Source organism: Ammospiza nelsoni, chromosome Z (genome assembly GCF_027579445.1).
Source record: "Ammospiza nelsoni isolate bAmmNel1 chromosome Z, bAmmNel1.pri, whole genome shotgun sequence".
Classification (NCBI taxonomy): domain Eukaryota; kingdom Metazoa; phylum Chordata; class Aves; order Passeriformes; family Passerellidae; genus Ammospiza; species Ammospiza nelsoni.
In genome coordinates, this window is record NC_080669.1 from 68,358,842 (window position 1) to 68,385,696 (window position 26,855).

Genomic DNA, 26,855 nt, shown 5'->3' on the forward strand with positions numbered 1-26,855 from the left:
TAAATTGAAACTGAACTTCTCATCCATCTGAGCTTTTGGCACCCGTGGCATTCTGTGCTATAGAATACCACTATTTAATTGAGGCCTGTACAATCCATTGCTTTCTTTTTGTTCTGTTTTTGGTAAATACCTGCTAACTGAACTCAGTGCTTCCCAGTCTACACTAATATTTGCTGTATAGATGCAAAGATGCAATGCTTATTTTAGTGTTCCATGGTGCATCTACTGTGTTTGTTCAAGAAATATTTGAAGTATAAAGTCACATTCTATTAATAATGCAAGCTGACAAGTTTTTTTTTTAAATTACCTTAATGTCAGTGTTTTTAAAATCTTTACTTCCACTGTTACAGATGACAAAGATGTACAAAACCATTGTGCATGTAGAAACTGTGTGTAATTTTCTTTTGTTGAAATTGTCCTTTTTTCTGCTGAACAAATCTTTTTATTCTGACTGAGTTTCCCTCTTCCAGCTGGATGAGGCATATGCTGTTGTGCTCAGTGGCTACAGTGAAATGTCAGGCAAGCTGGGGAATGCCACAAGAGTAAATATAACCATTTTGAAGAATGATGATCCACATGGTGTCATTCAGTTTCAACCTGATGAACTGTCAGTAACAATAAAGGAAAGTAAAGGAGAAATCATCTATGCTGGTAATTCTTTTTATTAGAGTAACTGCTTTCTCTGCTGTCTGCTCCTGCAAGGCTACTTTTCCCTACTTCACCTTGTAGGACAATGCCTGACTCAGGAGTTTCTGGGGGGTACAGTATGATGAGCAGTGGAGATTACTGTGGAGGAGGATGGTCCTTGAAGCTATGAGGGATCGATCCAGTTAAAATATAGCTTGAGAATATACCAGACAGGAGGGACAGAGAATTTATTTACTTGCAAGGAGCAGCCTGGTTTTAGTAGTACTGCTTGGTGAGCATGAGGTGCTGTGTGAGAGAAGAATGAGCTAAATTTTCATACATGTGATTTCAATTTATCTATCTCTATTGTACCAATAGAGTTGATACAAGTCTTTACTGCTGTAATGGTCTATTATTATGTGGGTTTTTGTGTAGGGCACTTGCGTATTAGTTTTGCAAGTGGACTTACTGTTTCCTTTCCTTTTTCTTTATTTCAACTTTGCTGACCTTTTTCATTTTGAGTTGTTTTTCTGGAGATGCACACTGACTGTACATGTTTACATTTTACAGCCTCTTACAGACTTATAAGAAACCAAGGAAACTATGGCAATGTTAGCGTGTCCTGGATTGTTGACCCAGCATGTACCAATGACGTCTATCCAGAACAAGGGACTATATTCTTTGATAATCTGGAGTTTTCAAAAAATATCACAATTTACTCTCTACCAGATGAGGTAATAATATTTAACAAACATACTTAGTAATATGTTTTTGTGTAAATATATAGAGCAAAGAGGAAGTGCTGAAACATTGAAATTTAAGAAGAATCTGTTTTTTAAGAAAGTGTTGATTTTTTTTGAGAAAAATCAAAATGCTTGGATAAAAGTGAATTTACTTAAGTAAATAATAAGAGAATTTGAGACATTGTGCATATCTGTAAACCAAAAAGAATCTTTGAGTAGTCATGTGCTTAAATTATAATACTAAGTAAACCACTTGTTTTGATAGCAAGAATCCTAATCTCATATTTTAATGCTGATATATTTGAAATTAAATAAGAAAAAATGAGAATAATTAGGAATAAAGGAATAAATAAATAAACATAGCTGTAAAAATAAGTTATATCAGCATCAGGAAACTGCAGGATAACTTTTGGATTATCTGTACAATAGTAAAGATGAGGGGTTTTATTTGCAAAGATTTTTGACTGATGATTATTTTTGTGTGAGTGTATGAACTGTCGTTTTTCTTCCTTCGTAACACACTTGTGAATCAAGAAGTAAACAGCAACATGCAGGAACCCTGTTTGTTAACCTCCTCAGCTGTTCCTTTTAATTTCTTCATTGTGTCATGTGCAACAAATTAATTTCTTAACACTTTGTCATTCAGGTACCTGAAGAGATGGAGCTATTCATAATCAGATTATTCAATGCCACTGGTGGAGCAAGACTGGGCAATATAACCAGTGCATTTTTACAAATTATGAAGAATGATGATCCCATTTATTTTGCAGGTTAGATATTACTGTTTTAAAATTTTGAATTCATATTCTACCCCATACAGATCTTATCCCAAGACCAGGTTATTGAAAAATCTTAATCCTAGTGGAGCTAGTGTTATAAGACTTACTTTTTTTGGTTTTGTTGTATTGCTTTTTTTTTTTTTACTTAAGAATTTTTCTCATTTTATGTCATTATTCTTTTTGATGGCTCTTGGATTCGTTAGGTAGCTAAGGACAACAATATTCTCTTCTACCTGCGAGTGTTCTCCTTTAACTACATGCGCCTTCTCTTTGTTCTTAAGGGGGATTAGGTGAATAAGCTGCATGCAAGAAGCTTAGGCTTGAACTTGAATTTGTTGCTTGTGTCTTTTCAGAACCTCTGACAGTGAGCATTACAGAAGGGAGTGTTGCAAACTTTACAGTCCTAAGGAATGGATCTACTAATACTGTTGTCACTGTTCAGTATATTACTGTTAATGGAGATGCAACAGCTGAAGAGGGAGACTTTGTTCCCAGTGAAAAGGATAGTTTAATTCTGTTTGATGTTGGAGAAAGAGAGCAGACCTTATCTGTGTATATTAATGATGATGACACCCCTGAAACTGATGAAGTATTTTATATCTTCCTTTTGAATTCAACAGGTAAAAGCAATGATTTAATATATATTTAGTAACTGTCCTTTTCTTTTTTCTTTATTTTTTAGCAGCTGGTTCTTATAATAAAGCAATGTATAAATGCCAGGCATTATATGAATAAGGTCTGCGTCAACATTTCTATAAAATTTCTGTACAGTGTGTTTGGATTTTGATCTTCAATCGTTTAATCGGAAACAAAAATTAAACTATAAAGCTGAAACTGTCCTGCAAAGATAACTTGAGTTGAAATCTCTTTCCAAATGCTCCAAATTAGATGGGGTTTTGACTCATCAGTAAGAAAATATAAGTTAAATAAATAGGTAATTTTTCTCAATTATCTGAGTATAAGGTGGTTCCTGTTTCCCGTGTTTCCTGATATATTTCAGTCTGATACCCAGCTCTCTTAGAGAACACCAGTTTTGTGGAAATTACTGGAAAAAGCCATACTTCTTCCTTCTTAAATTTTCTTTTTAGTGCTCTCTTTCTACTTGACTAACTTTGTTCAGGATCTTTGTTCAGGATCTTATTTTACCATTCTATTGAAAACATGTGATGACTTTCCTCCTTTCACATATTCCTGCCAGAATGGGCAAAATACAGAATATTTCTAGATGAATTCCTGAAAGGGAAAAAAGAGAAATTATTATTTTTCTTTTTATCATCTGTTGTATATATTGACCTTGATTGTTTCATCCCTTTTGAAAATTTTATTGGACTCTGAGAAAATACAAATAGAGGTATATGAAGTTAAAGTGGGTTGTTCACTTTGGAATAAAAACAAGTCTAGTGCTTTTGAAAAGGGTAAAAACTAGGATGGAGATGAAAACATAGTGTACCTTTGTGGACATAAAGTGTTGAAATGTCCCTACTTTGCTAATGAACACAAAGAAATACTACTAATTTCCTTACTTCACCAGTATCTTATATTTTTTTCCTTTCAGATAGGCTGTGATATGAGTATGACTAATCTCTTAGCGATTGTTGTTTTCTTGTATTTAGTTAAAGTGCAATATTTCTGCTGAAGGTCTAAAGGAGAGCTAGGATCTCTGAATACCTGTCTTTTTCTTCTGACCTGACCAATTGACCAAACATGAAGTACTGCCTCTCATACAATCCTTTCTTCTCAGGATTGCATTATCTCTTGTCATGTCACTTTTTTTTTTCAAATCTACATTCTTGATCCTTGCCTCAGATAATATTTACATTTTTTTACTCTGATTTGTCTGTTAGTGAATAGTTTAAATATTAGTTTGCACTGTTTTATCACTGCTTGCTTCTTTCTTTGCATGAAAGCTGTTGGTGTGAGAAGAAAATACATTCAATTTTAGTTACCTCCATTTCTGATTCCAGTTTTGATAAAATTAATCACCCTCTTTTTAGGGGATACTGTTATCTTTAACGGTGGAGTGGCTACAGTTATTATCGAAGCAAATGATGATCCTAATGGAATTTTCTCCTTAGAACCTCTAGAGAAGCCAGTGGAAGAAGGAAAAAGTAATTTTTTTTTGTAAGTAACTTTTAAATAATATTGTTGCCCCTTTTTGGAATACATGTATGTATATCTTGATGTGTGTGTTATTTTATGGATAGTACTTTGATCTAGTCTTATTTTTTGCATTGCTAAAATTTATTAGAAAAATAGCTTCACCAAATTTTGGATTAAATTATTTGCAGACATATTGAGGATCAACAAAGCATCAAACATCAACTCTTATATTATCAAGTAGACTGTGGAAATTAAAATGAGTACAGAATTCTCAGTTAAAATATAAACAAGGATGATTGCAGCACAGGGGGCTTTTTATATCACAAATAAGATTACAGCAAAGGGGGTTTTGTTATACTTTCACGAGAGTGTAGATTCAGAACCATCTAAATGAATGAGCCAAATATAATCTGGACCAATAGAGAAGTAAAAAGATCTTTTCAAAATACAGCTAAATACAGCTATGTGGATGTTAATTTCTTTTTGCATCCCCCTTTGAAATATTGCAAAAAACCTGTTTTACTGTATTCTTTCTGTTATTTATTTTTCTTCTATCTGTAAATTGCAGATAGGAGCTGTTCTCAAAGTCCAGATGTGCCTTTTTCTAGGCTCAATATATTTCTCCCTAGTCTGGCCTGTAGCTCCTAGGATGTATTCAGGAACGGGAAGGATTAAGAAATTAAGTTTCATGTTATCTGATCTTTTTATGTTCCTTAAGTGAGAATGTGGTTATAAATTGACAAAAATACTGATTTTCAATGAGAAAATTTTTGACAGGGTATAAAGAAACATAGGTTCACAATAAATCTGATAGGGTGCGCAGTTTAAGAACAGGCTTTTCCACAATTGTTTAATTATCTTTTATATATTTTTATTTGATTTGATTGTGTGTTTTAAGGCCTTGAAGTAGATGCCTATGACTGTGAGTTAAATTTTTATGCATGTGTTGCAGATCTAAAAAATTTAAATCTTTGTTAAAAGACAATATTAAATATATATTCTGTGGTTGGTTTTGTTATGCTGCCCCTTAGAGATTTTTTGGTCCTTAATAATTTTTATTTTTAAATTGATGGTGTGAAGGGGGATGATTTGAACTAAGCACTTTTGCATACAGGTGCTTTATGGAAGCACATAATTCCAAGGTTACCAACATCTTACCTTGCTTAGTCCTTATTGATAAAATATATTTACTAGGAGACTGTCTCTTCCATACCCCCAAAAGGATTTGACTTTTGTTTAGTACGTAAGAAAAGGGTCAGACTATTTTATAAACCAGTGAGTGAGAACAGCTGTGCCAACACTGAGCTTTTTAGAGAGCAACTGGAGTTACTGCAACAGTGCTGCAGTGCTACACTGCAGGAATGGAACGCCCTGCTTAATAACAACTAAAGGAAACTTTGGAAGCAGTAAGAACTTATTGTCTTTCTGTTCCTAGACTACTTTATTGAGTTGGTTTTTCAGACTTGTACAATAATGCTTTGATTTTTTTACTTTTTGCCACACAAGCAGAAATGCTTTTTTCATATGCAAAGATATTTTGTTAATAAAGGAACTTCTTTATGTTCAGTTCAGTTCTTCAGTTTTTACTTATAATACCTTTGGGAAATTATTGAAATTATGTTACCAGATAGCTATGCAAACAAATAAAAGCTTTTTTTATATTTATTCAATTCTTAATATGGAATAATCAAGTTTGTGAAGGACCTACTATATAACTGAAATTAAATAACAATAGAAAAAAGGTTAAGGCACCTTAATGGTTAAAGGAAAAAAATACTTGTAGTTAAATGCCTTCTCTTTCTTCTCTAAGAGTGGCCAGTTAACACAATTTTTAATGTCAATTTGCTGAATTATACATTAATTTTTTTTTATTAAAAAATAGAAGTGCAAGACAAACTGATGTTCATCTAAACAGTGCTATTTTGCATGTACCATCATTGATTGCTTTCTTTCTAAGACATCTGTGGTATACCTTGATGAAGATTTATATTGTGAAATTGCAGGCCCTCTAAGAGGATTGTTTTATTGTTCATGGTTCTGTTTGTTATTTTTGCTTATTTAGGACAATGCATACTGTATTCCACAGTAAGGATGATTAGTCTGTGTTTTCCATTGTTAATGGATAATGCTGATGCGTACCTGCCCGGACATTGACTCTTTCTGTGTCTCTGAATAGGATTTTGAGACATAGAGGACACTTTGGGAATGTCTCAGTAACCTGGCAGCTGTTTCATAATGACTCTGCACTGAAGCCAGGAGAAGAGTTCTGTGAAACATATGGGACTGTGCACTTCATGGATGGTGAAGGATCAAAGCAGATAGTGCTCCATGCTGTTTCAGATAAAATTCCTGAATTCAATGAATTTTACATTTTAAAATTGGTGAATATTTCAGGTACTGTCTTCCATATATCCATTCCCTTCCTATCAGGTATAAAATAATTATATTTAATCAATTAAAAAGAAAACAATCCTACAAAGAGCTTTGCCTTGATGCCTATGTCATCCTATACTTTTCTTATGGCATTTTAGGTTTTGTTTTTCATTTTTTCTTTAATTTAAATATATGAACGCAGTTTTGGAATCAGACCTTTAAAAAAGATGCCTTTTAGTGATTTCAGAGGTGTAGAGCTTTGTGTAGAGCTGACAAAATGAAGATATAAAAGGTTATGCGTATCTACTATAATGGAGATTGGCTGGTTTGTTTGCTTTTTTCTAGAAATTTCTCTAAAATACAAATAGTTACCACTTCATATCACTTAAATTACAACTGCTACAGGCCTGCTACTGAGTAGAGTTCTAAATCTGCTGGACTCCTTCCACCTCAGTACTATTTATGGTCTTCTGTGCCGAGATACAACTGAAAATATGTTGACATTTCTGTAAGTGAAATCCGTATGCATGTACAGAAGATTTCCTACTTAGTGGTGCATGGAGGCTCTACAGTCATACCACGATCTTCTTACTGTGGAGAAGTAGGTGGCTAATGGCAGGACTTAGGAGAAGTTTTAACACACAACTAGTTACTGATTTTGCAGGGTAATCTCTGTTTATTTGGAGGCAATGGAACCAAATGTTGTCATTTCATATTTGTGTAAATCTTGGAATGCAATGAGAAATGAATTTGACCTCATGTGTTTCAAATGAAACAAAAGCAACCTGTCTCATTACTAATTCAGGAAATCTGAGCTAATCTTGTTTCAACTGAAAGACAGTTATATTCTGCAATTGAAAAATTACATGGCTTGTTTTGTATGAAAATGTTCTTTATAGTGTTTTAAAACTAATACAGTTAATTTATGTTAATCCCAAATTTGGAGAAAATTTTAAGAGTTCAGAGACACTTTAAAGAAGATTTAGGCCTATTTAAAAGGTATTTTACTTAAACATTTTAAAATACTTAGTAACTTTTTTCAGACCAGTAACTTTTACTCTTAATTTCCATTATATAGGTGGGTCTCCTGGTCCTGGCGGGCAGTTGTCCAACACAAACCTTGCTGTAACTGTGATGATCCCTTTCAATGATGACCCTTTTGGAGTCTTCGTTATAGATCCAGAGAGTCAGGACAGAGAGATAGCAGAAGATGTTCTTTCTGAAGATGATCTTTCCTATATTACAGACTTCATCATTTGGAGACATCAAGGCACTTTTGGCACTGTCCGTTTAGGTTGGGAAATACTGTCCAGTACGTTTCAAGCTGGATTACCATCAATGGTGGACTTCTTGTTGCTGGGATCATTTCCAAGTACAGTGCAATCTCAGCCGCACATGAGACGCCATCACAGTGGAACAGATGCTTTGTATTTCAGTGGAAAAAAGGATGCATTTGGAATTATTGGTCTGGAATACCCATATGATGGAAATACTGCAGTAACTAATTTTACATTTTCAGCATGGTTAATTCCTAATGTCAATACTGATGGTTATATAGTTGAAAAGGATGATGGTCATGGGACTTTATATTATGGTGTGAAAATCCAAACAAATGATTCTTATGTCTCTGTAGTGCTTCATTATACAGCATTAGGATCCTATATGACATACATAGCCAAAGCAACAGTCCTGAAATATCTTGATGAAAGTACTTGGATTCACATTCTGATTACTCTGGATGAAAGTATAATTGAATTTTACATGGATGGAATTCCAGTTCCAGGAGGAGTTAAGAGCCTTAAAGGAGAAGCAATTGCTGATGGTGAGGCAATAGGTTGTATTATTTTTATTCATATGTGAAGTTCTGCGAAATATGGAAGAGTCTAGCTCCTTGAAAGATGTATGCAAGATTCGGAAATTATTATGTCTGATTATTTAAAAGCAATTAATAGAAAATTCTAGGGATTTTAAAAACCATATAAATGGAAGTGAGAGCTGGGAGATTTTCAAAAACCATCAGAACTGTAAGGGAGCTTGAATGTCAATAATTTAAAAATAATAGTTAGTAATTTTGTTTCCACATGTAGGCTTATAGATATATAACTATAGATATATATATATACAATTAAGATTTTGATTAAATTTACAGTACTGTGGCTAAGAAAGATTTTTTTCTCTTGATTTCTGAAACAAAATACAATAATGTTTTTGATTCTAGTTGTGTATGATATTACAGCTAAACCACGACCTTTAAGCAATGGGACTTTCAGGGTTTAGATTTACTTAATCGTGTATTTACATGCTATACGAAAATTTTGCCCATCTGTTCAATGATGTTCGAAATTACATTAGCATATGTACTTCAGTTCCTCTAACTTGATATTCCCAGATGTGACTTAGTCATACATAACCATTACGGACTTTTGCACTCAACGAGCATAGCAGTGAGCATCATAATAATTCCTTTACAATGTCAGGTATTGTATGGTAGGGATACGTTTATGTTTACTCTTTCTTTTGCATTTCCTCACTCTTCCATGTGCTTCTTTTTCATAGTAGTAATCTCCTTCTTTTCCTTTCTTTCTCTCCCCATTATTTCACAGGTTTTCTTTCATGGGGATAGGCAGACTATGATTATCAAATTCTTGAGTACAGGCTCCTCTGTAGGAGGAAAATTTGATAACATGCAGTGATGTTAAATGCGTATACATCTACATGAATGTATGTGCACAAACATAAAGCTCTGTCTGGGTATACTAGAAGTCTATGCTAAGGTTTTTAATCTCTCACCATTTAATGTTGGATACAGTGGGTGCTGTAGCCTGGCTTTTCTCACCATCCTCTGCCTTGTGTCTTGGGACCATTAGCAGTTGTGGTTGCTTGTTTCTAGAAGTGACACTCAGTGGCATATTTCCTTCCAAAATCAAAAACCATCTGAAGAGATATGTGTTCTATGTTTTAGAGTGATAGGAGTATGAGCTATCAGCTTAGTTTATTTGTGAAAAAGAGAACTGTCGTCCTTTGATTTGCTGAATAGAGTAATTTTCTGGAGAGAAAGAAATGTTAAAGCAGTTGTAAAAAGTGCTTGGAACTGGGTCTACATTTCTTAAGCCTCTCTTTCAGTGCATAAGGGTATAAGCATGTTCTGTGTAGCTAATACTCTGATCATCAGAATGGATTCTCTGTCCTAGCAGAGGACACATTAAATATACAAAGATAAAATGGGCAAAGCAATTGTTTGGACAAACAAAATTGAGATGGGCTGCAGCTGGCTGTGAATTTTTTTAATGGAAAGAAGTTTCCATTAAAGTTTCTAAGATAAGTTTCTAAGATTCATTAATATAAAGTATGATGATCATGTGCAGATAGAACTAGTAGGATGAAAAACACGAACCATCTAGGAAGGAATTGTTTGACCTGAAATGATCTACCTGTAACACTGAGATGGGGCTTCAGGAGCCTCCCAGTCTACATTTCAAGATTAATGTGATTATTAACCTAGGGACAATAAACAATTTACCATAGATTATTAAATAATTACATATATTAGTTATTTTGAACCCAATAACATGAGAAAAATTCTAATTTTCTTCTCAGGTCCAGGAATAGTGAGAATTGGAGCAGGAATCAATGGCAACAGCAGGTATACAGGTTTAATGCAGGATGTAAGGCTTTATGAGAGAAAACTGACACAAGCAGAGATCTATGAACTCCATGCAACTCCTGCAAAGAGTGATGTACACCCTGTATCTGGGTATTTGGAGTATCAGCAAGGAGAAACCAATAAATCATTCATTGTGTCTGCAAAGGATGACAAGGAGGAAGAAGGAGAGGAGTTATTCATCCTAAAGCTCATTTCTGTGTGTGGTGGAGCTCGAATTTCAGAAGAAAACACAACAGCAAGGTTAAGAATACAGAAAAGTGATAATGCTAATGGTTTATTTGGCTTCACTGGACCATGTATTCCTGAGGTAAGATGCTCATAAGGAAAGCTACAGGAGAAATTTTAGACACGATCAAACTAATGGCAAAGCTAACTAACCTTTGAAGGGCCTTGATTCTACATTTTCAGTTTCTGTACTCAAGCAAAGTTTTCTAGAATTTGGAAGTGTGTAAGTTCTGTTCATACAGCCTCAGTCATTCTACAATTTCCAATATTACTTTTTTTAAATCCCATCCAAATTATTTTTATTAAGAAAATTTATCTTATTACACAAACTGAAGACTAAGGCTTAAAATTTCCTAGAACAGTTTTTTTCCTCTACTTCTGTAATTTCTGAGACTCTAACCTGATGTCATCTTGGAGGGAGTTAATTTTCTTCTTAGTATCTGGCACAGTTTTGTGTTTTGGATTCAGGATGAGAATAATGTTGATATCACAAGGATGTTGCTAAGTACAGCTTCTCCTGAGTCGAAGACTTCTGTGTTATGCTCAGCTAGTGAGGAGCTTCACAAAAAGATGGGAGAGAGCATGTCCAGGACAGCTGACCTGAATTGGCCAAAAGAACATTCCATATTACAGAATGTCAAGTCCAGCGTATAAACTGGGGGAATTACCTGGAATGCAGTTGGTCATTGTTTGGAAATGGGCTGGGTTTTGGTCAGCATGTGGTGAGCGATTCTGCTGTGCAGGAATTGTTTCTCCTGAGTTCTCTTCCAGTCTCTTCCTCCCTTAAATTAAATCATCATCATTTTCTTCATCATATTTGATATGAATTCACTTAATACTGGCTGGAAGTTACTATTTTTAAACATTAAATATGGAGGTGATCATCATATATGCAGTATATGAACCTGAATCTTTTTTTGAGGGTATTGAAATAATTGTAATTAATTTTGTAGTTTTTTAATCATTATGAGGGAGAAGGACATGATACCCATTTCTATTATTAGATTATTTTGGGAAAAAAGTTCATAATGATTTCAAATTTGGGAGCTCTTATGACCTCTTAAGTGCATCCTTTCTATCTGAAGTCCTTATGATGTGTTTGAAGGCAACTGTCTTGCCTGACTGGTGATAGTATTTAGTTCGGTTCAGTTTGTTTTCCAGGTGCCTACCATCTGCTACCATAATGGATTCCTTCAGTTTCCAATGCCACTGATAATTCTGTGATGTCACAGATCAGCAATCAACCGTAACGCAAAATTAAAAATTTATGTGGCATGTTAATTGTTTCGCCTTTATCTTATAGCATTGTTTATCAGTAGTTTGATTTCCTTATGTCTGTATCTGTCCATTAAGCAGCTGAAGGCATATTCAGTATTTGCACTGTGCTATACAGCAGCTCTGAAATTTAACTAATGCTTAAGATACTTTAGTCATTCTGATAACTTTCAACTAAAATGATTTTCTATTTTAGTTTGATGATCATAAATTTTTATACACTTCGCCAGTATCAATACCTGATTTGTTCCAAATATGTGAAATTGTTGCTGCTAAGGGCATGTTCTTTATGAAGACAGAATTGCAAAGAGTACTGTAGCACAAAAAGTTCAGTTTTTTCCTGAATTATAATAGTATAGTTGAATTTAAATGTATCTATTTTTTTCCATAGTGGTTTTAGACAGGGAAAGGAGGAATCCAAATCTTTCTTCAAATTAAAATTAAAATAGCTGACATTAATATAAAACAGTATAGTCTTTTGCTTTTGATATACACATTTCAAACATTGATTCTGTTTTTGTGTCCAAAAGAAACAACAGAGTACAGTTACTGGCTGACCTCAGGGAGATGCTAGAAGCTATTGCAATTTCCATTAAGATTGTTCTGACTGCCATCAACATCAGTTTCAGCTTCCTGTCACTCCACAAGTGCTGCAAGTAACATGACAGAATAAAGAATTCTGAACATTTGAATAGCATTAGAGAATTCAAACTTTTACATTTGTTGCTTTGATTTACTTTGATCATAACAAATATGTCAATTTCTTGCTTTCTTCCAGGCTGCTGATGAGGGTTCCACTATATCCTGTGTCGTGGAGCGAACAAGGGGCGCCCTAGACTATGTGTATATAAATTACATTATCTCACAAGTTGATTCCAGAGGCATTAATTACTCCGTTAGCGATTTTTCTAACAGCAGTGGCACTATCACATTCCTTCCTTGGCAGAGATCAGAGGTAAACCCTACCTTCCTATTAAATATTCATCCTGTCCTTTGCAAACCTGCTGGAAAACACCTTCTGAGGATGCTTGACTGCTTTTCATACTGAAGAGTCTTTTCTTCACATGGCTTTTATTACATTTTGCAGCATTTTTTTCATCTTTGACATCTAACAAGTGATAGGATAGATGCCTATCTATCTGTGTGCATTTCACTTCAGGCATTACTGTGCATGCATGAATGCTTAAATGCAAATAATTGCACATAAGATATATTTACATATATGTATATCTTATATATTTGTATACCTATATATATATATTTCAAGTATAGGTAGTCTTGGGCTTGAATAGTGGAGCCAGTGACTTCTGAAATTGGAATATAATGAGATTTTGCATCTGAGTTGTGGAGATCAGTTTTATCTTCACAACAAATAAATAGACAGCAGTCAAATTCACTGCTGTAATCAAATGTCTTGCAACTGTTAGCCACATTCTGTCTCTTTTGATTAATCTATTTCTGTGAATTTGATCCCAACCCATAGCATTGGAATTTTACATTTATTTGAAAAAGAGATGTGGGACTGCAATACTGTAGGAAGTTCATAAGTATTTTTTATTGGTGTTTGTTAAATAGAAAGGGTGGGTTGATAGTAGAAAATACTGTCTTTAATTTTCCTTCTGTCATTCTGTTGAAGTCAGTAGGGACTGAGTGAAACCTACTGACATAATTTGAAAAGATCCCAATGACTCACTTAGAGCTGTGGATTTGGTCCCACTTAAACAATGTAGCTGATTACAGCTTGGCAAAAACTTGTGATTTTGGAAAATATTATGCTTCTGGCAGTTTATTAGCTTTAATTCTCTACTGAAATGTATTACTGCATTACATACAGTCATTTAAAGTTAAATTTGCCGAGCTTTTCCAGTCTGGCATCGTGGATGAGGCTTGACTTCATAAAGTAGTAGAAAAGACCTGGTGAGCACTCTTACTCCATTGCTATGTGGTCCAATGTATGGTCTACATATAGAGAACCTAATGGTCACGGCCCTAAGAAACACACTGGGAGCAGTTGCTCATCAGGTGAAAAATCTTAAAGAGAATTTCCATTGATATTTTTAAACTACTCATTCCCATGGCTCTACAACAGCTTCCTAAATTTTTTCTCGTATATATTTGTTAAATCACAATATATAGGAAGTTGGAATCATCTGAGATTAATATTATAGTTTATGCAGAGCAGATTATGTTACATGGTAGGATGATCTGTAACCTCAAGTGTCAGGTGGCATTAAAAGCTCACTTCACTTGCTCTCTAAATTAGATTAATTGCTGTAAAGTCTCTGACAGCTTGGTAGAGACGTTTTTGGAACTGGCATTCTAAACTTATCATAAGGTTAAATAATTTGGAGGGCAATAATGTCCTCTACATTTCTTTCTGAACTCACAGCAGATACAGCTGATTGACTAAAAACTTAATTGTTTAAAAGGGTCATAAAATTCCTAAGGGATGTATGTTGCATACTTTGATTTCTCCATTATTTGGTCCTTCTCTAGGTCTTAAATTTGCATGTTATTGATGATGACATTCCGGAGCTAAATGAATATTTCCGTGTGACATTGGTCTCTGCAGTGTCTGGAGATGGAAAACGAGGTTCAACTCCTACCAGTGGAGCAAGTATAGATCCAGAAAAGGAAACTACTGATATCAGCATTAAAGCCAGTGACCACCCATATGGTAACAATGTTGAAGATGATACAGTCTTATTGCAGATTTATATATACTTCTAGCTCAAGAGGTAAAAAATTTGCCTAGCCTAGATAGATGAGGAAGCAATGAAACGTATTACACTTTATCTAACTTGAGATTAATCCATAATTTTTATACAAGAATGAAAGTCAAATTAATTACTCTTGAGAATACTACAAAAAAGGAATTAAAGCTGCCCCAACCAAACATGGGATCATCCCCATTTGCAAGAAAACCACATTGCATGTTGTTAATTTTATGGTCGTTTTTGTGAAATGAGAATTTGTTAAATGAGAATTTGTAACAGAGGGAGACATTTAAGCATGCCTATTATTATACCAATAAGTACCCAATATTATGACATTTGAGTTCTTTTGGGAAGTGTTGAATTCATTCTTGGGAAATAGTTTTTTTAAGACTAACATGAATATCAGTGAGAGCAAGAATAGTACATAGTACATTCCAGGAAATAGCATGATTGAATCCTAAAGGCATCTTAATATGTTTAAAATTTCATAAACATTAAATATAGATATTATAAATATTTTTGTTTAATTTTTATTATTATAATTCGAATTTTATATGAGAAGCCATGTAAATGATAATTTTTGTCTTTCAGGTCTACTGCAGTTCTCAGTGGGGCCACCTCCTCAGCCCAGTGATGACATGATTGTGCCAGCCTCTACTGTGCCCCATATCACTGTTAAAGAAGAAGTTGGACACGTCAGATTATTGGTAGTTCGTGCACAAGGGCTTCTTGGAACAGTTCTTATGGAATACAGGACAGTGCCACTTACAGCTTTCAGTCCCAAAGATTATCAGGTAAGGCCATTGCCAAGATGTGTCATTATTTTAGAATTGAATTAAAGCTATTTGTCCTGAAAATAGCCATCAGTTTGAATATTTTAGCTCTGCTGTGATTCTTTTCACAGAAATAGTTAAATAGTTTATTATGGTGTTGTGATAGATGCATAATACTATACAAATATAAAGCTCCTGGGTTTGATTTTGATATCCTTAAGAAAATTGTCAGTGCAGGAAGAATGGATATTTCCTATTGTTTCTGATTATGACCATACAAGTGCATATGCAGGTGAAGATAATATTAGTACTTACTAGGACTTGTACATATTCAACAACACAGCTTATAAGTACATTTTCTTCTCTGACTGCAGTTTGTGCAGAAAAATGAAGATAAATTAAGATGCTTATAATTCAGTGAATTTAGATTGCTATTATAACAAAGGCTCAGCAGATTTTTATAAAGTGAAGAAAAGTAGATGTTTTGATAAAAAGAAAAAGAACTGAGGTTTTATTTCTTTTTTCATTTGGATGAGAACACTAAACTTGAACAAAACTGTGAAGATCTGTCATGTTTCAGGCTGTTTGGGGCTCAATGGAATTTCAGCCTGGAGAAAGATACAAGTACATTACTGTTAACATCACCGACAATTCTATTCCTGAACTAGAAAAAACTTTTAAAGTAGAGCTGTTGAACCCAGAGGGAGGAGGTAAGGCACATAAATCAACCCACTGGTTGTGTTTTTGTGATCTTTATTTATCCCTTAAAATCTAACCTTGTGAACTATTTCCATGTTATTTCTAAACATACACCCTCCAGAAAGCGGTGATTCTTTTTCCAAAAAAACTCTCCTTCATGTGTTTTGTTGATCACTGCTGCAAACAATCAGATCTCAAAAGTATATTACTGCCATACATTCAAAGGCAATTGCTGCTTTTTAAATTACATAATTCCATAGTTGAGAGAAGGAAATAAAGCAATGTAAAAAAAAAATTCTTTTTTCAGTATTTAAGGTTTAACAGCCGAAGGTGTGCTTTTTATCTACCACTTAAATGAAACTGGAAAAATTGCAATAAACTGGATTATAGCTTATTCAAATGGATTATAGCCTTAGAAAATTGTGTGTTTTGAGATGCCTGCAGAGTTTAGCTGAGTTGGAGAACTAGCTAGAAGCTAGTGTAAATCTTGCTGTGAGATGTTAGTCTTAGAACTGTTGGCAAGCATGAGTGCTCCTACCACGTAAAATCAGTTTTGCCTTACAGAATTTTTTGATTTACAGAATTTATTTCCATTGCAGAAAGTTTTTAAGGGAGATTCCTCCTGGTTGGAGGAAAAGAAGTAATTCAAAATATTGAGAACCATAAAGTGCCTTTTTAACTGATATTTTTCTAAGCAATTCAGAATTGCAAGTGTGATGCCTTCTGGAAAGTTAGATCATATTAACATGAATGTCTGTGCTGCAATGCGGCATGATGGTGTTATGCTAGGATTCTTTTGATAAAAGTTGGAGCTTTCATGCCTGTGGAATTTTTGGTCAAGTAGTTGTTTCAGTTAAGCAAATTTTTCTCTTTCACTTTTTTTGGTTAGAAAACTTACAGCTAACTTTGGTAATTTGCTAGATGCAGATACTTCCTCAGCACAATCTTTTGGAGCTTTCCAACACCACTGCAAGCACAAAACTTAGAATAAAGGCTCCATCAGTTAAGCTGCCAATTTTTTTCAACTTTCTGGCACAAGTTTTTGATTTGTGAGAAAATATTAGAGTAAGAGCATTTCATAGGGTCTAGCGACTTCTTCCCTCTCCTCCCTGCCCCATTTCTAATTTCTCCATTAGGATTGAGAAAGAAGGAACACAGAAAGAAAAGTAAAAAAAAAGATAAAGTTACATATGTTTTCCTTCCTTCTGACTTCCTTTTACGATTCCAGTGCAATAAATTAAACAAGAGGTAGCATATTCAATATTTTTTCTGGCTTTTAGGAGAAATTAATTTTGAAAATTGACACTTTCCTAAAATTTCCTGTCTTTTTGTGTTATCCAGAAATGTGTAAATTACTTTCTGCTTTCCCTTTATTTATAAATGTATATATGTGTATATATCTGTATGTCTGTCATCTTAAAGTTGCTGAGCTCTTTAGAAATGATGGAAGTGGTAGTGGTGATGGAAACATGGATTTCTTCTTTTCAACTGTCCCTCAACATGGTAAGCTTTTTTGATTAATCCTGTATTTTATTTATAAGTGTAATAGATATCATAAATTATTATGCTTGAGGCAACTTCCTTTACATGCAGTTAGAGATTATTAATTTAGATTTAACTTAAAGTTTTGCCAAAAAAAATTCTTTTCCATTTTAACTTAGGTGTAATTTCATTAGCAGTCAGTGTTTAATGTAAAGCCGAGTACAACAGGCTCATATATAATCAAAACTATATTGTTGTAAAACACAATATAGGAATTCAGAATTAAAGCTTATAAAATTATCTTTGTCTGAGCATTGTCAAATTTTCCTGGGAGGAAAAAGCAAAGGTACTTTTAAAATTGAAGGCAATTTTAGAACTACGTTTAATAATATATGATATAATTTACCCTTCATGGCAAAAATACTCTTAAAGAAAAGTAAGTTGTGTTAGATTTTTTCATTAAATAATTTAATCTTTTTCATTTTTCCTCTTTCCTTTCTTCATGTTTCTATTTATGTCATGATATGGAGAAAACAATGTTAATTAATATTGATAAAAAAATACCAAATGAAGAAATAACATAGAATATATGGGAAAACCCTATGCATATAGGACTTCAAATGAAAACCTGAAAAATGTAAAAATGTTATATGAGCACCCAAATGCCAGTAGAGTAATATTTTTTCTTTTATTATTTTATTCTTTTTTCTTTCCTCTTTCTTTTTTTTTCTTTTTTTTTTTTTTTTTTTTTTTTGTGTTTTGTTTTGTTTTTTGTTTTTGTTTTTTTGTTTCCTTTTTTTGTTTTTTCTTTTTTCTTTTTCTTTTTTTTGGACATTGTGTTTCCATTTTACTTGTTTCCAGGAATAGTTTCCTTTAGTGCCAGACTCTTTTTTTCTCTCTGAGCAGTAAGTTACGTCACCCAATACAATATCTTCAGAAGTAGGATTTACTTGACTTGGTGGGGTTTTTTTTGGTCATTTTTTTTCATTTCAGTTTATGTCAGGATGAGATCTGCATTCATCTTGTCTTTCCTCTTATACTGTGGTTTATAGTAGAACTCCTCACTGTCCTAAATACTGCTCCATTTTCATTCATTAAACCTGTAATTTTATTTTCGTCCCCCCCCTTAAAATAATACTTTTTTAAATTGCATAGTTCCATAGAAGAACTGAGGGGGCTGCCTTACTGAAGTTCAGCTCCTTTTAGGTACAGGGGATTATCATGTATTTTAAAAAGGAAAAAACAAACATAAACAGCACAAATATTTCATACTCTCTTTTGTATCTTTGTAGCTTATTTCTTCAGCTGCTTTCTTTCATGTAAGAAAATATGAGAGATAAAAATAACCCTTTTTGGAACTCTCATTTAACAGCTAGCTTGGGAATTGCATCCCATATCCTCGTGACTATTGAGGCTTCTGATGATGCTCATGGTGTGTTTGAGTTCAGTGCTGAGTCCCTTTCAGTGAATGGAACTGAGCCTGAAGATGAAGATAGCAATGTTGTGCTGCAGGTTAGAAAGCTTTGAGTCTCATATTGCTGCATTGTACTCTTCTGTCTGTTTTTACTGGTGTTCTATGATGTTTTTGTCATTGGACTATGGGGTTTAGAACAACTTTGTCGTGAATATTTCTTTTTCCAGTCATGCAGTGTTTGCTAATGTACATTATTCAGCTCGAAACTAAAATTATAATAATATCCAAAAACTTAAAATCTTCTACTTACTTAGAATCAAGGGACTACTGTCTTAAAATAAGTATTGATAATACAAGTTCTCCAGAGGTGACATAATAAAAATGACATGCTTTTAAAACACAGACGTATCTTTAATTCATCAAGCTATTGTGTTTGCTTAATTACATTTCACACTTCTATGTTTCTTTCTCATAGAACAAAAATATGCGCATCTTTATATGTTTTTCTTAGGTTGTGAGAAGTCATGGGGCCTTATCTCAGGTGACATTGCATTGGATCATAATCTGCGATCTCAGCAATGACCTGGTCTCTACAGATGGCAATGTAACATTTGATGTTGGCCAAGTGAGAGCAAATATTACATTACAGATTTCTCCTGATGATGTTCCTGAATTGGATGAGATGTTTTCAGTCTTGATCATCAATGTCTCCCTTGGTCGTCTTGGAAATCATACTAATGCGACATTGACTATTTTAGCAAATGATGATCCATATGGAGTCTTCATCTTTTCTGAGCAAAACAGACCAATAAAAATTGAGGAAGAAACAAAAAATGTCTCTCTGACAGTTGTAAGATGCGGTGGTCTGCTTGGTACAGTAATGGTGAAATACAGAACTATTGGTGATGAAGAAAAGTTGCCCTTTTTTCCACCTGATGTTGTCAGAGCAACAGAGGGAAAAGACTATATACCCATTACAGGTTATGTGATCTTTGGAACCAATGAAAGTGAGGCCACAATATCCTTGCCTATTTTGGATGATGATGATCCTGAGAGGTCAGAATCTGTTTTTGTGGAGCTAAGCAGTGTTGTTTTGATCAAGAAAGTTCAGGATCGGCCAAGTAAGTGTCTTACATAAAACCTACAATTTAACTATGAAGGTTAGTATTTACATAAAACAGGAGAAACTGCAGCAAGACAAATGAACTCCAATGAACTCCAATGAATGTCTGCCAAACTCTATATACTTAAGATATCTCTTAGTTACCTGACTTGTGCCTGTTGACTTTTATTTCCTTTGGCACACTATTTTATTGAAAAAGCATGAGTATTTATTTTTCTTTTTTTTGCATTTCTTATGGAAAGTGTTTCAGGCCAAATACATTACGATATTTGTTTGTGCACTAATACATGCTTATTTAGCTTTGTTTTAGGAAGTTCAGTAGTAGAAAATAGCTAAGCTAGTTTTTTAAATTAAACTACAAAAAAGTCTTATTAAAAAAAAGTGTCGTGCTGCTTTCTTAGTGTTGACAATGTTTACTTAATTTCTCATTCATATAAATTTGGATCGTTACAGCCTGAGTGTGCTTACAGCCATTTGTGCTTCAGAACTTCTTAGCATGTCTAATTGCTGCCCTTGCTCACAGATTAAGGGGTACCTTCAAATATAATTCCACTTGGAGTAGAAATCTTACTTATATTTCATCATATCAAAAGTAAAACTGAAATTATTGTTCTTGATCTAATGTATTGATCTTATTATTAGTCTTATGGTTAAATAAATAAATAAATTCACAGTACTTCATCTTTTCAAAAATTATGGCTTGTATGCTCCAAAGCATAGTAGAATAATGTTCAGATTTTCTGCCAGAACATAATTTAGACAGATGTATTTTGATGTGGCTTGTAGTTACGCTTTGTCCAATTCCAAAAGAGATAATTTTCTTGAAAACTAGAGACAGCTAAATTTACATGTGTGCCTATGAACTCTGTAGCCATAGTAATCATTTCAGGTATCACTCACTAAGTTTTTTCTTTATATTTCAGTTATAAATTCTCCTCGACTTGGTTTAGCGGGTGAGACAATAGCTCATGTGATTATCGATGCCAATGATGATGCTTTTGGAACACTTCAGCTTTCAGCTTCAGCTGTGCGAGTTGCTGAAAACTATGTTGGACCAATCATTAATGTGACCAGAACTGGGGGAATATTTTCAGATGTTTCTGTGAAATTTAAAGCTATGCCAATAACTGCAACAGCTGGTAAGAAAGCAGAAGAGCAGAACTATGCAGCCTTTGTTAAAGTTGAAACAAGCAAATGTGTAATGAATGATGTGTTGTATAACAAGAATGAAATATAAGGCATTGATTGTGCTTAGCAAATATGCATCTAAGACCTAGGGGAAAATTTATGCATTATCGCTGGAGAACTTAAAAGTCAAATGAGGGAAGGAATTGGGGTGTTTGTTTACTTTGTTTGTTTATTTAGCAGACCACCACTTAAACACCCCCTTTCCCCCCACCTCCCAAAATGCTATAGTAGTATATGTAAAAACAATTTAGGCCCATGTATATATTTAAACATGTGTATATTTAGTAAGCTTAGTGAAGCTTATTGGAGAAGTGAGAGCTGGGGACTTAGCTGTATAACGAATATGGAAAAATCTATCAAAACCCAAGGAGACTTGTACTTCTGAAAATGGAACATCCAGTATAGCAGGGACCAACATCCAGTTGGTCCCTGCTATAGAGAAGGTACATAAAGAAAGGAGAAAAATTATGAAGTCTCTAGGACTACTTAGACAGTTATAAATTGTGTGCACTATATTTCAGCTAGGTCCAAACTGATTAGGTAAATGATACATGCACTGAGAATTTTTAGTTTCATTTTTATGTAACAGTGTTACAAATGTGTAGCTAGATTTATATCAGAGTAAGCTTTCAATTAGTTTCTGAAGCAGAGCTGTGATCTAGTGTATCACAGATGTTCCTCTAGACACTTGAGACAAGTTTGTCTAAAATTAAGTCAACACATAAAAGGTGTGCTTTACTGAAGTCTGCTTTGACAAGGTGCTTCTGTTTCACTTCTATCTCTTGGAAAGCGGGACAGGAATTATAAATCAGATAGTAACATCTTGGTAGTGTGACCTTGTAAACAACAGACAATAATGGATCTTTTCTAACTACCTCTTAGTCTAACAGTTCAGAATCTCTCTCTCTTTTGGTCAACCAAGTTTTATTTTGATCCAACCACACATCTAAAAGGCAACAGGACATAAATAAATAAATAAACAATTGTTTTGGGTCTAAAGATAAAGGAAAAGACATCATAAAACACAGAGAAATGCATGTGTAAGCAAAGAGAAAATGTGTATTTATGATAATGTTCACCACACTGAACCATAAAGCATTGATATTATCTGTGTTTTATTATTTTGGATTTTTTCATCTACAAATCTAGGTGAGGACTACAGTGTAGCTTCATCAGATGTTGTCTTACTAGAAGGGGAAACAAGTAAAGCTGTGCCAATTTATATAATTAATGATATCAATCCTGAGCTTGAGGAGTCATTTTATGTTCAGCTGCTGAACCAAACAACAGGAGGAGCCTTGCTTGGATCTTTGACGAGGGCCATCATAACTATTGAGGCTTCTGATGACCCATTTGGATCCTTTGGTAAAGGAGTACATATTTTCTTTCTTCCATTAACATTTTTTTTTCTGGGCATTTGTGGAGGAGCTGCAACTTGGCAGCTGAATAAAAACATTCAGAAGTTGAAACGTCGGTATAGAGAGTAAAGGAAAAGATAAGATGAACTGAATTACAACATGTAATAAAAGGAGTAATGGGGCTTTATTATAACAGAAGCATTGAGCCTCTTGGAGGCTCTGATTGTTGGCACCAAGCAGTAAAACAAGAGGCAATAGCAGAAACTGATGTCCAGGAAGTTCACCTGAACATGAGGCAGACCGTCTTTACTGCAAAGATAGTGGTGCACTAGAATAGGTTGCCCAGAGAGGTTGTGGAATCTCCTTTAGTGGAAACATCTAAGAAATGTCTGGACACATTCCTGTGCCGTGTGCTCTGGGATGACCCTACTTGAGCAGGGAGCTTGAATTGGATGATCTACAGTGGTCCCTTCCACCATGACCCATTCTGCAATTCTAAAAAACAGAAATTTCTACTTAACGTATTCCATGTTAAATAGTTATAGTTTATTTCTTTAATAAGTGACATGGAATCTGGTAAAGAGTTTCTTTGCTGGGAATAATTATGAAGTTATATTCTAAGACCTTAGAAATAGTTCATGTTTAGCCTCAAACTATAGGTGTGTTGGAATAGACTTTTTGGATGAGGGCTTAATTTTCATGCTAATTTACTGTGCAGATGAAAACATAAGTATTGAAAGTCTGCTTTTAGGTTTAAACATGATTAAGGGGGGTTTACATGTGCAAATAAATGCAAGCAAGTAAAATAAAACTCTGTACTTCAGAAACGGATATATTTACATTCAATTTTATTGTTAATGCACTACATCTCCCTATGGTGTATGTCAGTTTTTCAGAATACCCAATTCACTGTGGAGGAGCCTGAATTTGGATCAGTAAGCATAAATCTGCCAATAATCCGCAATGCTGGGACACTGGGTAACGTTACTGTTCAGTGGGCTGCTACCATTAATGGGCATCCTGCTGATGATGACTTGCGAGTTGCCATGGGTAATATTACTTTTGCCCCTGGGGAAGCCATTCAGATGTTGCTGTTGGAAATCCTGGCTGATGATGTTCCAGAAGTAGAAGAAGTAAGTAGAGCAGTTATGTCTCTCTTGAACAGTATTAGAGTTTTAACTTGTGTAAGAAAAGTGTGCAGATCAAAGCAGGAAATGTTATGTCAGAAAACTGCAACAAGTTCAGATTTTATTTTGCTTGTGATTATTTTTAGAAATGGCAAAAATTATCTAGCTGCATTATTTTTTCTTCTTCTTTTTCTTTTTGAGATCATCCATATTGAATTAATTCAGGCCTCCAATGGTGGTGCTATCGGATTAGATGCTGTGGCAAATATTCTTATACCTGCCAATGATAATCCTTATGGCACAGTTTTCTTTCATCAATCCTCATATCAAATTCAGGAGCCACTAGAAAGAAATTTACTTGCTAATATATCAGTCAGGAGAAGGTCTGTATAATATTGGCTGATTTTGAATCTCTTTTTTTTGTTGTTGTTGTTTTGGTTTGGTTTGTTTTTTGTTGAGTATTTTTCTGCAATAATTTTAAATGTCACACCCTTTTATAGGTATTTGCATCAATTTCTTGTTCTGCCAGTTTTTATTTCAGATACATTGATTTTGAACTAGATGTCTGCTTGTTAGAAATGTATGTAAAGTACAAATGTAATAAATGTGTAGTGTAAACCCAGTGTACACTATGTACTTGAAGTTTTATTTTGCCTGTTAAATGGACAAACTATTTAAATCTGCAAACCAGCCTGTTCCTGTGGTTTTAACTGGGGGACAAAATGGATCAAATGTTGTGTGATGGAAGACAAAATGAAAAGCAGAACAGGTTTTTCATGTGAACATGGTATCCTGAGGACACTTCAGAGGAATGATAACAATGCTAGACAACAAAGGCTTTTTCTTCCTTGACAGTCCTAGGAAGACTAAGTTAACTCCAGAAACAAATGTTTGCGAACATGCATGCTTAATAGACTGCTACCCAAACTATAAACACTAAAACTTGCTCTCCAAAAAACCCAACTACTCAGTTGGTAGTAGGAAGTCACTGAATTGGTACTGCTAACTTCAAGGGAAGATTTAATTAGCTATTTGTAACTTTTCAGCAATTCAGAAGTCATTAGTTGATTTTGTTAATTTTATTCTTAACCCAGTAACATACAGAATATTAGACATGCTTCACCAGCTAACATAATATTTTTGTTTTAATGTCTTTTAGTGGGGGAAGGTTTGGTCAACTGCAAATATTTTACAGCACTTCTGAGACTGACATTGTAGCTCTTGCCATTGAGCAAGGTGAGGATATACTGGCCTATTACAACTCTCCTGTACAAGGAATTCCTGACCAGCCATCCAAGATGAGAGTGAATGTGTCAGCAGCAAGTGACCCACTGTATGCCTGTGCAACTCAGTGCCTAAAAGAACAAGCATGTTCAGCCTTTACATTTTCCAGTGCCTCTGAGATTCCTCTCTGCCTCTGGCTGACAACAGAGATCGAGCCATTAACTAACATGTCAGGATTATGGACCTACAAGAAAAACATCAGCAGTACATCCATTCTGTTTAGCACACAAGCCATTGCTGGTAGTGATTACGAATCTATCACAGGACAGTGGGCCATCATGCAGGAAGGGGAAGAGTTTGCAAATCTCACAGTTACCATATTTCCTGACAACCTGCCAGAACTGGATGAAAAATTCACTGTATGCCTGTTGAAAGTTGAACTAATTAACATCTCAGCCAGCTTAAAAAATCAACCAACTATTGGACAGCCAAATACTTCCACAGTTATTATAATGATGAATGGGGATGCCTTTGGAGTATTTAAGATCTATAGTGTAAGTCCCAATGCAACAGAAAAAGGTCTGTATATTGAAGTAGAAGAAGGTCCTCAGGCCAGCGTGCAGCTTATGATAGACAGGACAGAAGGCAGCCTGGGACAGGTGGCAGTGGAATGGCGTGTTGTTGGTGGAACTGCTACCCCAAACTTGGATTTTGTGGGTGTTGGTGAGATTCTGGTGTTTGCTGAAGGTAAGGCTAGGTTTAGCATTAACTTCTCCTGTCCAAAACTAAAGAAAACACTACACAAACACACAAAGACCACAAAAATTAAAAAAAAAAAAAAAGGATGAAAAGTATAATATTAAAGTATTTTTAAAGAAATATTGCAGTGTGTATTATAAAGATAACATTTTTTCTAAATAAATAAGGAATAATGTTGCTGAAATAGGTGTTGTATCAAAAATAATGAAAATGAGAATCAGACCTAAGTGATCTTTTGTTCTTATCTTCTCAATACAATACTATTTTTTAATGATATATCTTTTTAGCTTCTGAGATTGTATTGATTTCGTAACATAACAGTATAGTTAAAAACCTGCAAATAAGAAACGTCTATGTCAGGCATTATTTAAGCACTGTGCAAGAATTATATTCCCCTTTTCTAATTAAAATTTGAAAGCCAGAGAACTTATAAAGCAAATAAGAATTCTAGGCATTCAGAAATTATGCGAAATTGTTAATTTCTACAGAGTATATTTAATTATTTTTAAATTATATTGCCTAGCGTACCATTTCATTAGTAATTGAATAAATTTTCATAACAACATTCACTAACTTCTAGACAGGTAAATAAGTAAAGATTCTTCATGTCTTTTTTTATATTAGTTAAGTATTTACTACTAGAGTAGATGATTACATCTTTTTAAGGTGATTTTCATGTGAACATATATGTTCTTCTATTTTTAGGTGAAACAAAAAAGATGGTCACAGTGACCATTTTAGATGATCCAGAGCCAGAGGACAATGAAAGCATCATAATCAGCCTGGTGCATACTGAAGGAGGGAGTAGGATTCTGCCCAGTTTTGACACTGTCACAGTGGTTATCCTGGCAAGTGACAATGTGGCAGGAATCATTGGCTTCCAGACAGCTGGAAGGTCCATTATTGGTCATGAAGGTGGGTTCTGTGTGTTGACCACAATCATTTTGATTAACATCAGCTTCCATTTCTGTGCTTTCTGTTGATAACCATTATGTGATTGTATCATTGTTCAGAGAATGCCAGCAAACAGAGAATAACCCCATACTCAGCACACAGTTCTTTGCATTTTTAATTCTTGCAAACATAGATAGTACTTAAATGAAGTCTATGGAAAAGATGAATAGACTATTTCCAAACCCATATTTCACCATTTGTTCTTTCCCTTTCTTTCTCTGAAGATTATGCCTTGCTTCTATTGGCATTGC

General features: G+C 34.3%; 1 protein-coding gene across 1 annotated transcript in view; it reads left to right on the forward strand.

Moving 5' to 3' along the window:
- ADGRV1 (adhesion G protein-coupled receptor V1) overlaps positions 1 to 26,855 on the forward strand; it is a 262,471-nt gene that overhangs the window by 26,964 nt on the left and 208,652 nt on the right. Inside the window, exons 16-36 of the mRNA XM_059493101.1 lie at positions 471 to 651; positions 1,198 to 1,361; positions 2,017 to 2,140; positions 2,503 to 2,769; positions 4,144 to 4,270; positions 6,426 to 6,643; positions 7,701 to 8,444; positions 10,220 to 10,593; positions 12,565 to 12,741; positions 14,283 to 14,463; positions 15,095 to 15,297; positions 15,857 to 15,986; positions 17,398 to 17,478; positions 18,830 to 18,969; positions 19,383 to 19,992; positions 20,918 to 21,133; positions 22,332 to 22,547; positions 23,429 to 23,673; positions 23,869 to 24,050; positions 24,827 to 25,638; positions 26,356 to 26,565. Of these exons, the coding sequence (XP_059349084.1) occupies positions 471 to 651; positions 1,198 to 1,361; positions 2,017 to 2,140; positions 2,503 to 2,769; positions 4,144 to 4,270; positions 6,426 to 6,643; positions 7,701 to 8,444; positions 10,220 to 10,593; positions 12,565 to 12,741; positions 14,283 to 14,463; positions 15,095 to 15,297; positions 15,857 to 15,986; positions 17,398 to 17,478; positions 18,830 to 18,969; positions 19,383 to 19,992; positions 20,918 to 21,133; positions 22,332 to 22,547; positions 23,429 to 23,673; positions 23,869 to 24,050; positions 24,827 to 25,638; positions 26,356 to 26,565 (5,602 nt within the window). The remainder of the gene's footprint in view (positions 1 to 470; positions 652 to 1,197; positions 1,362 to 2,016; positions 2,141 to 2,502; positions 2,770 to 4,143; positions 4,271 to 6,425; positions 6,644 to 7,700; positions 8,445 to 10,219; positions 10,594 to 12,564; positions 12,742 to 14,282; positions 14,464 to 15,094; positions 15,298 to 15,856; positions 15,987 to 17,397; positions 17,479 to 18,829; positions 18,970 to 19,382; positions 19,993 to 20,917; positions 21,134 to 22,331; positions 22,548 to 23,428; positions 23,674 to 23,868; positions 24,051 to 24,826; positions 25,639 to 26,355; positions 26,566 to 26,855) is intronic.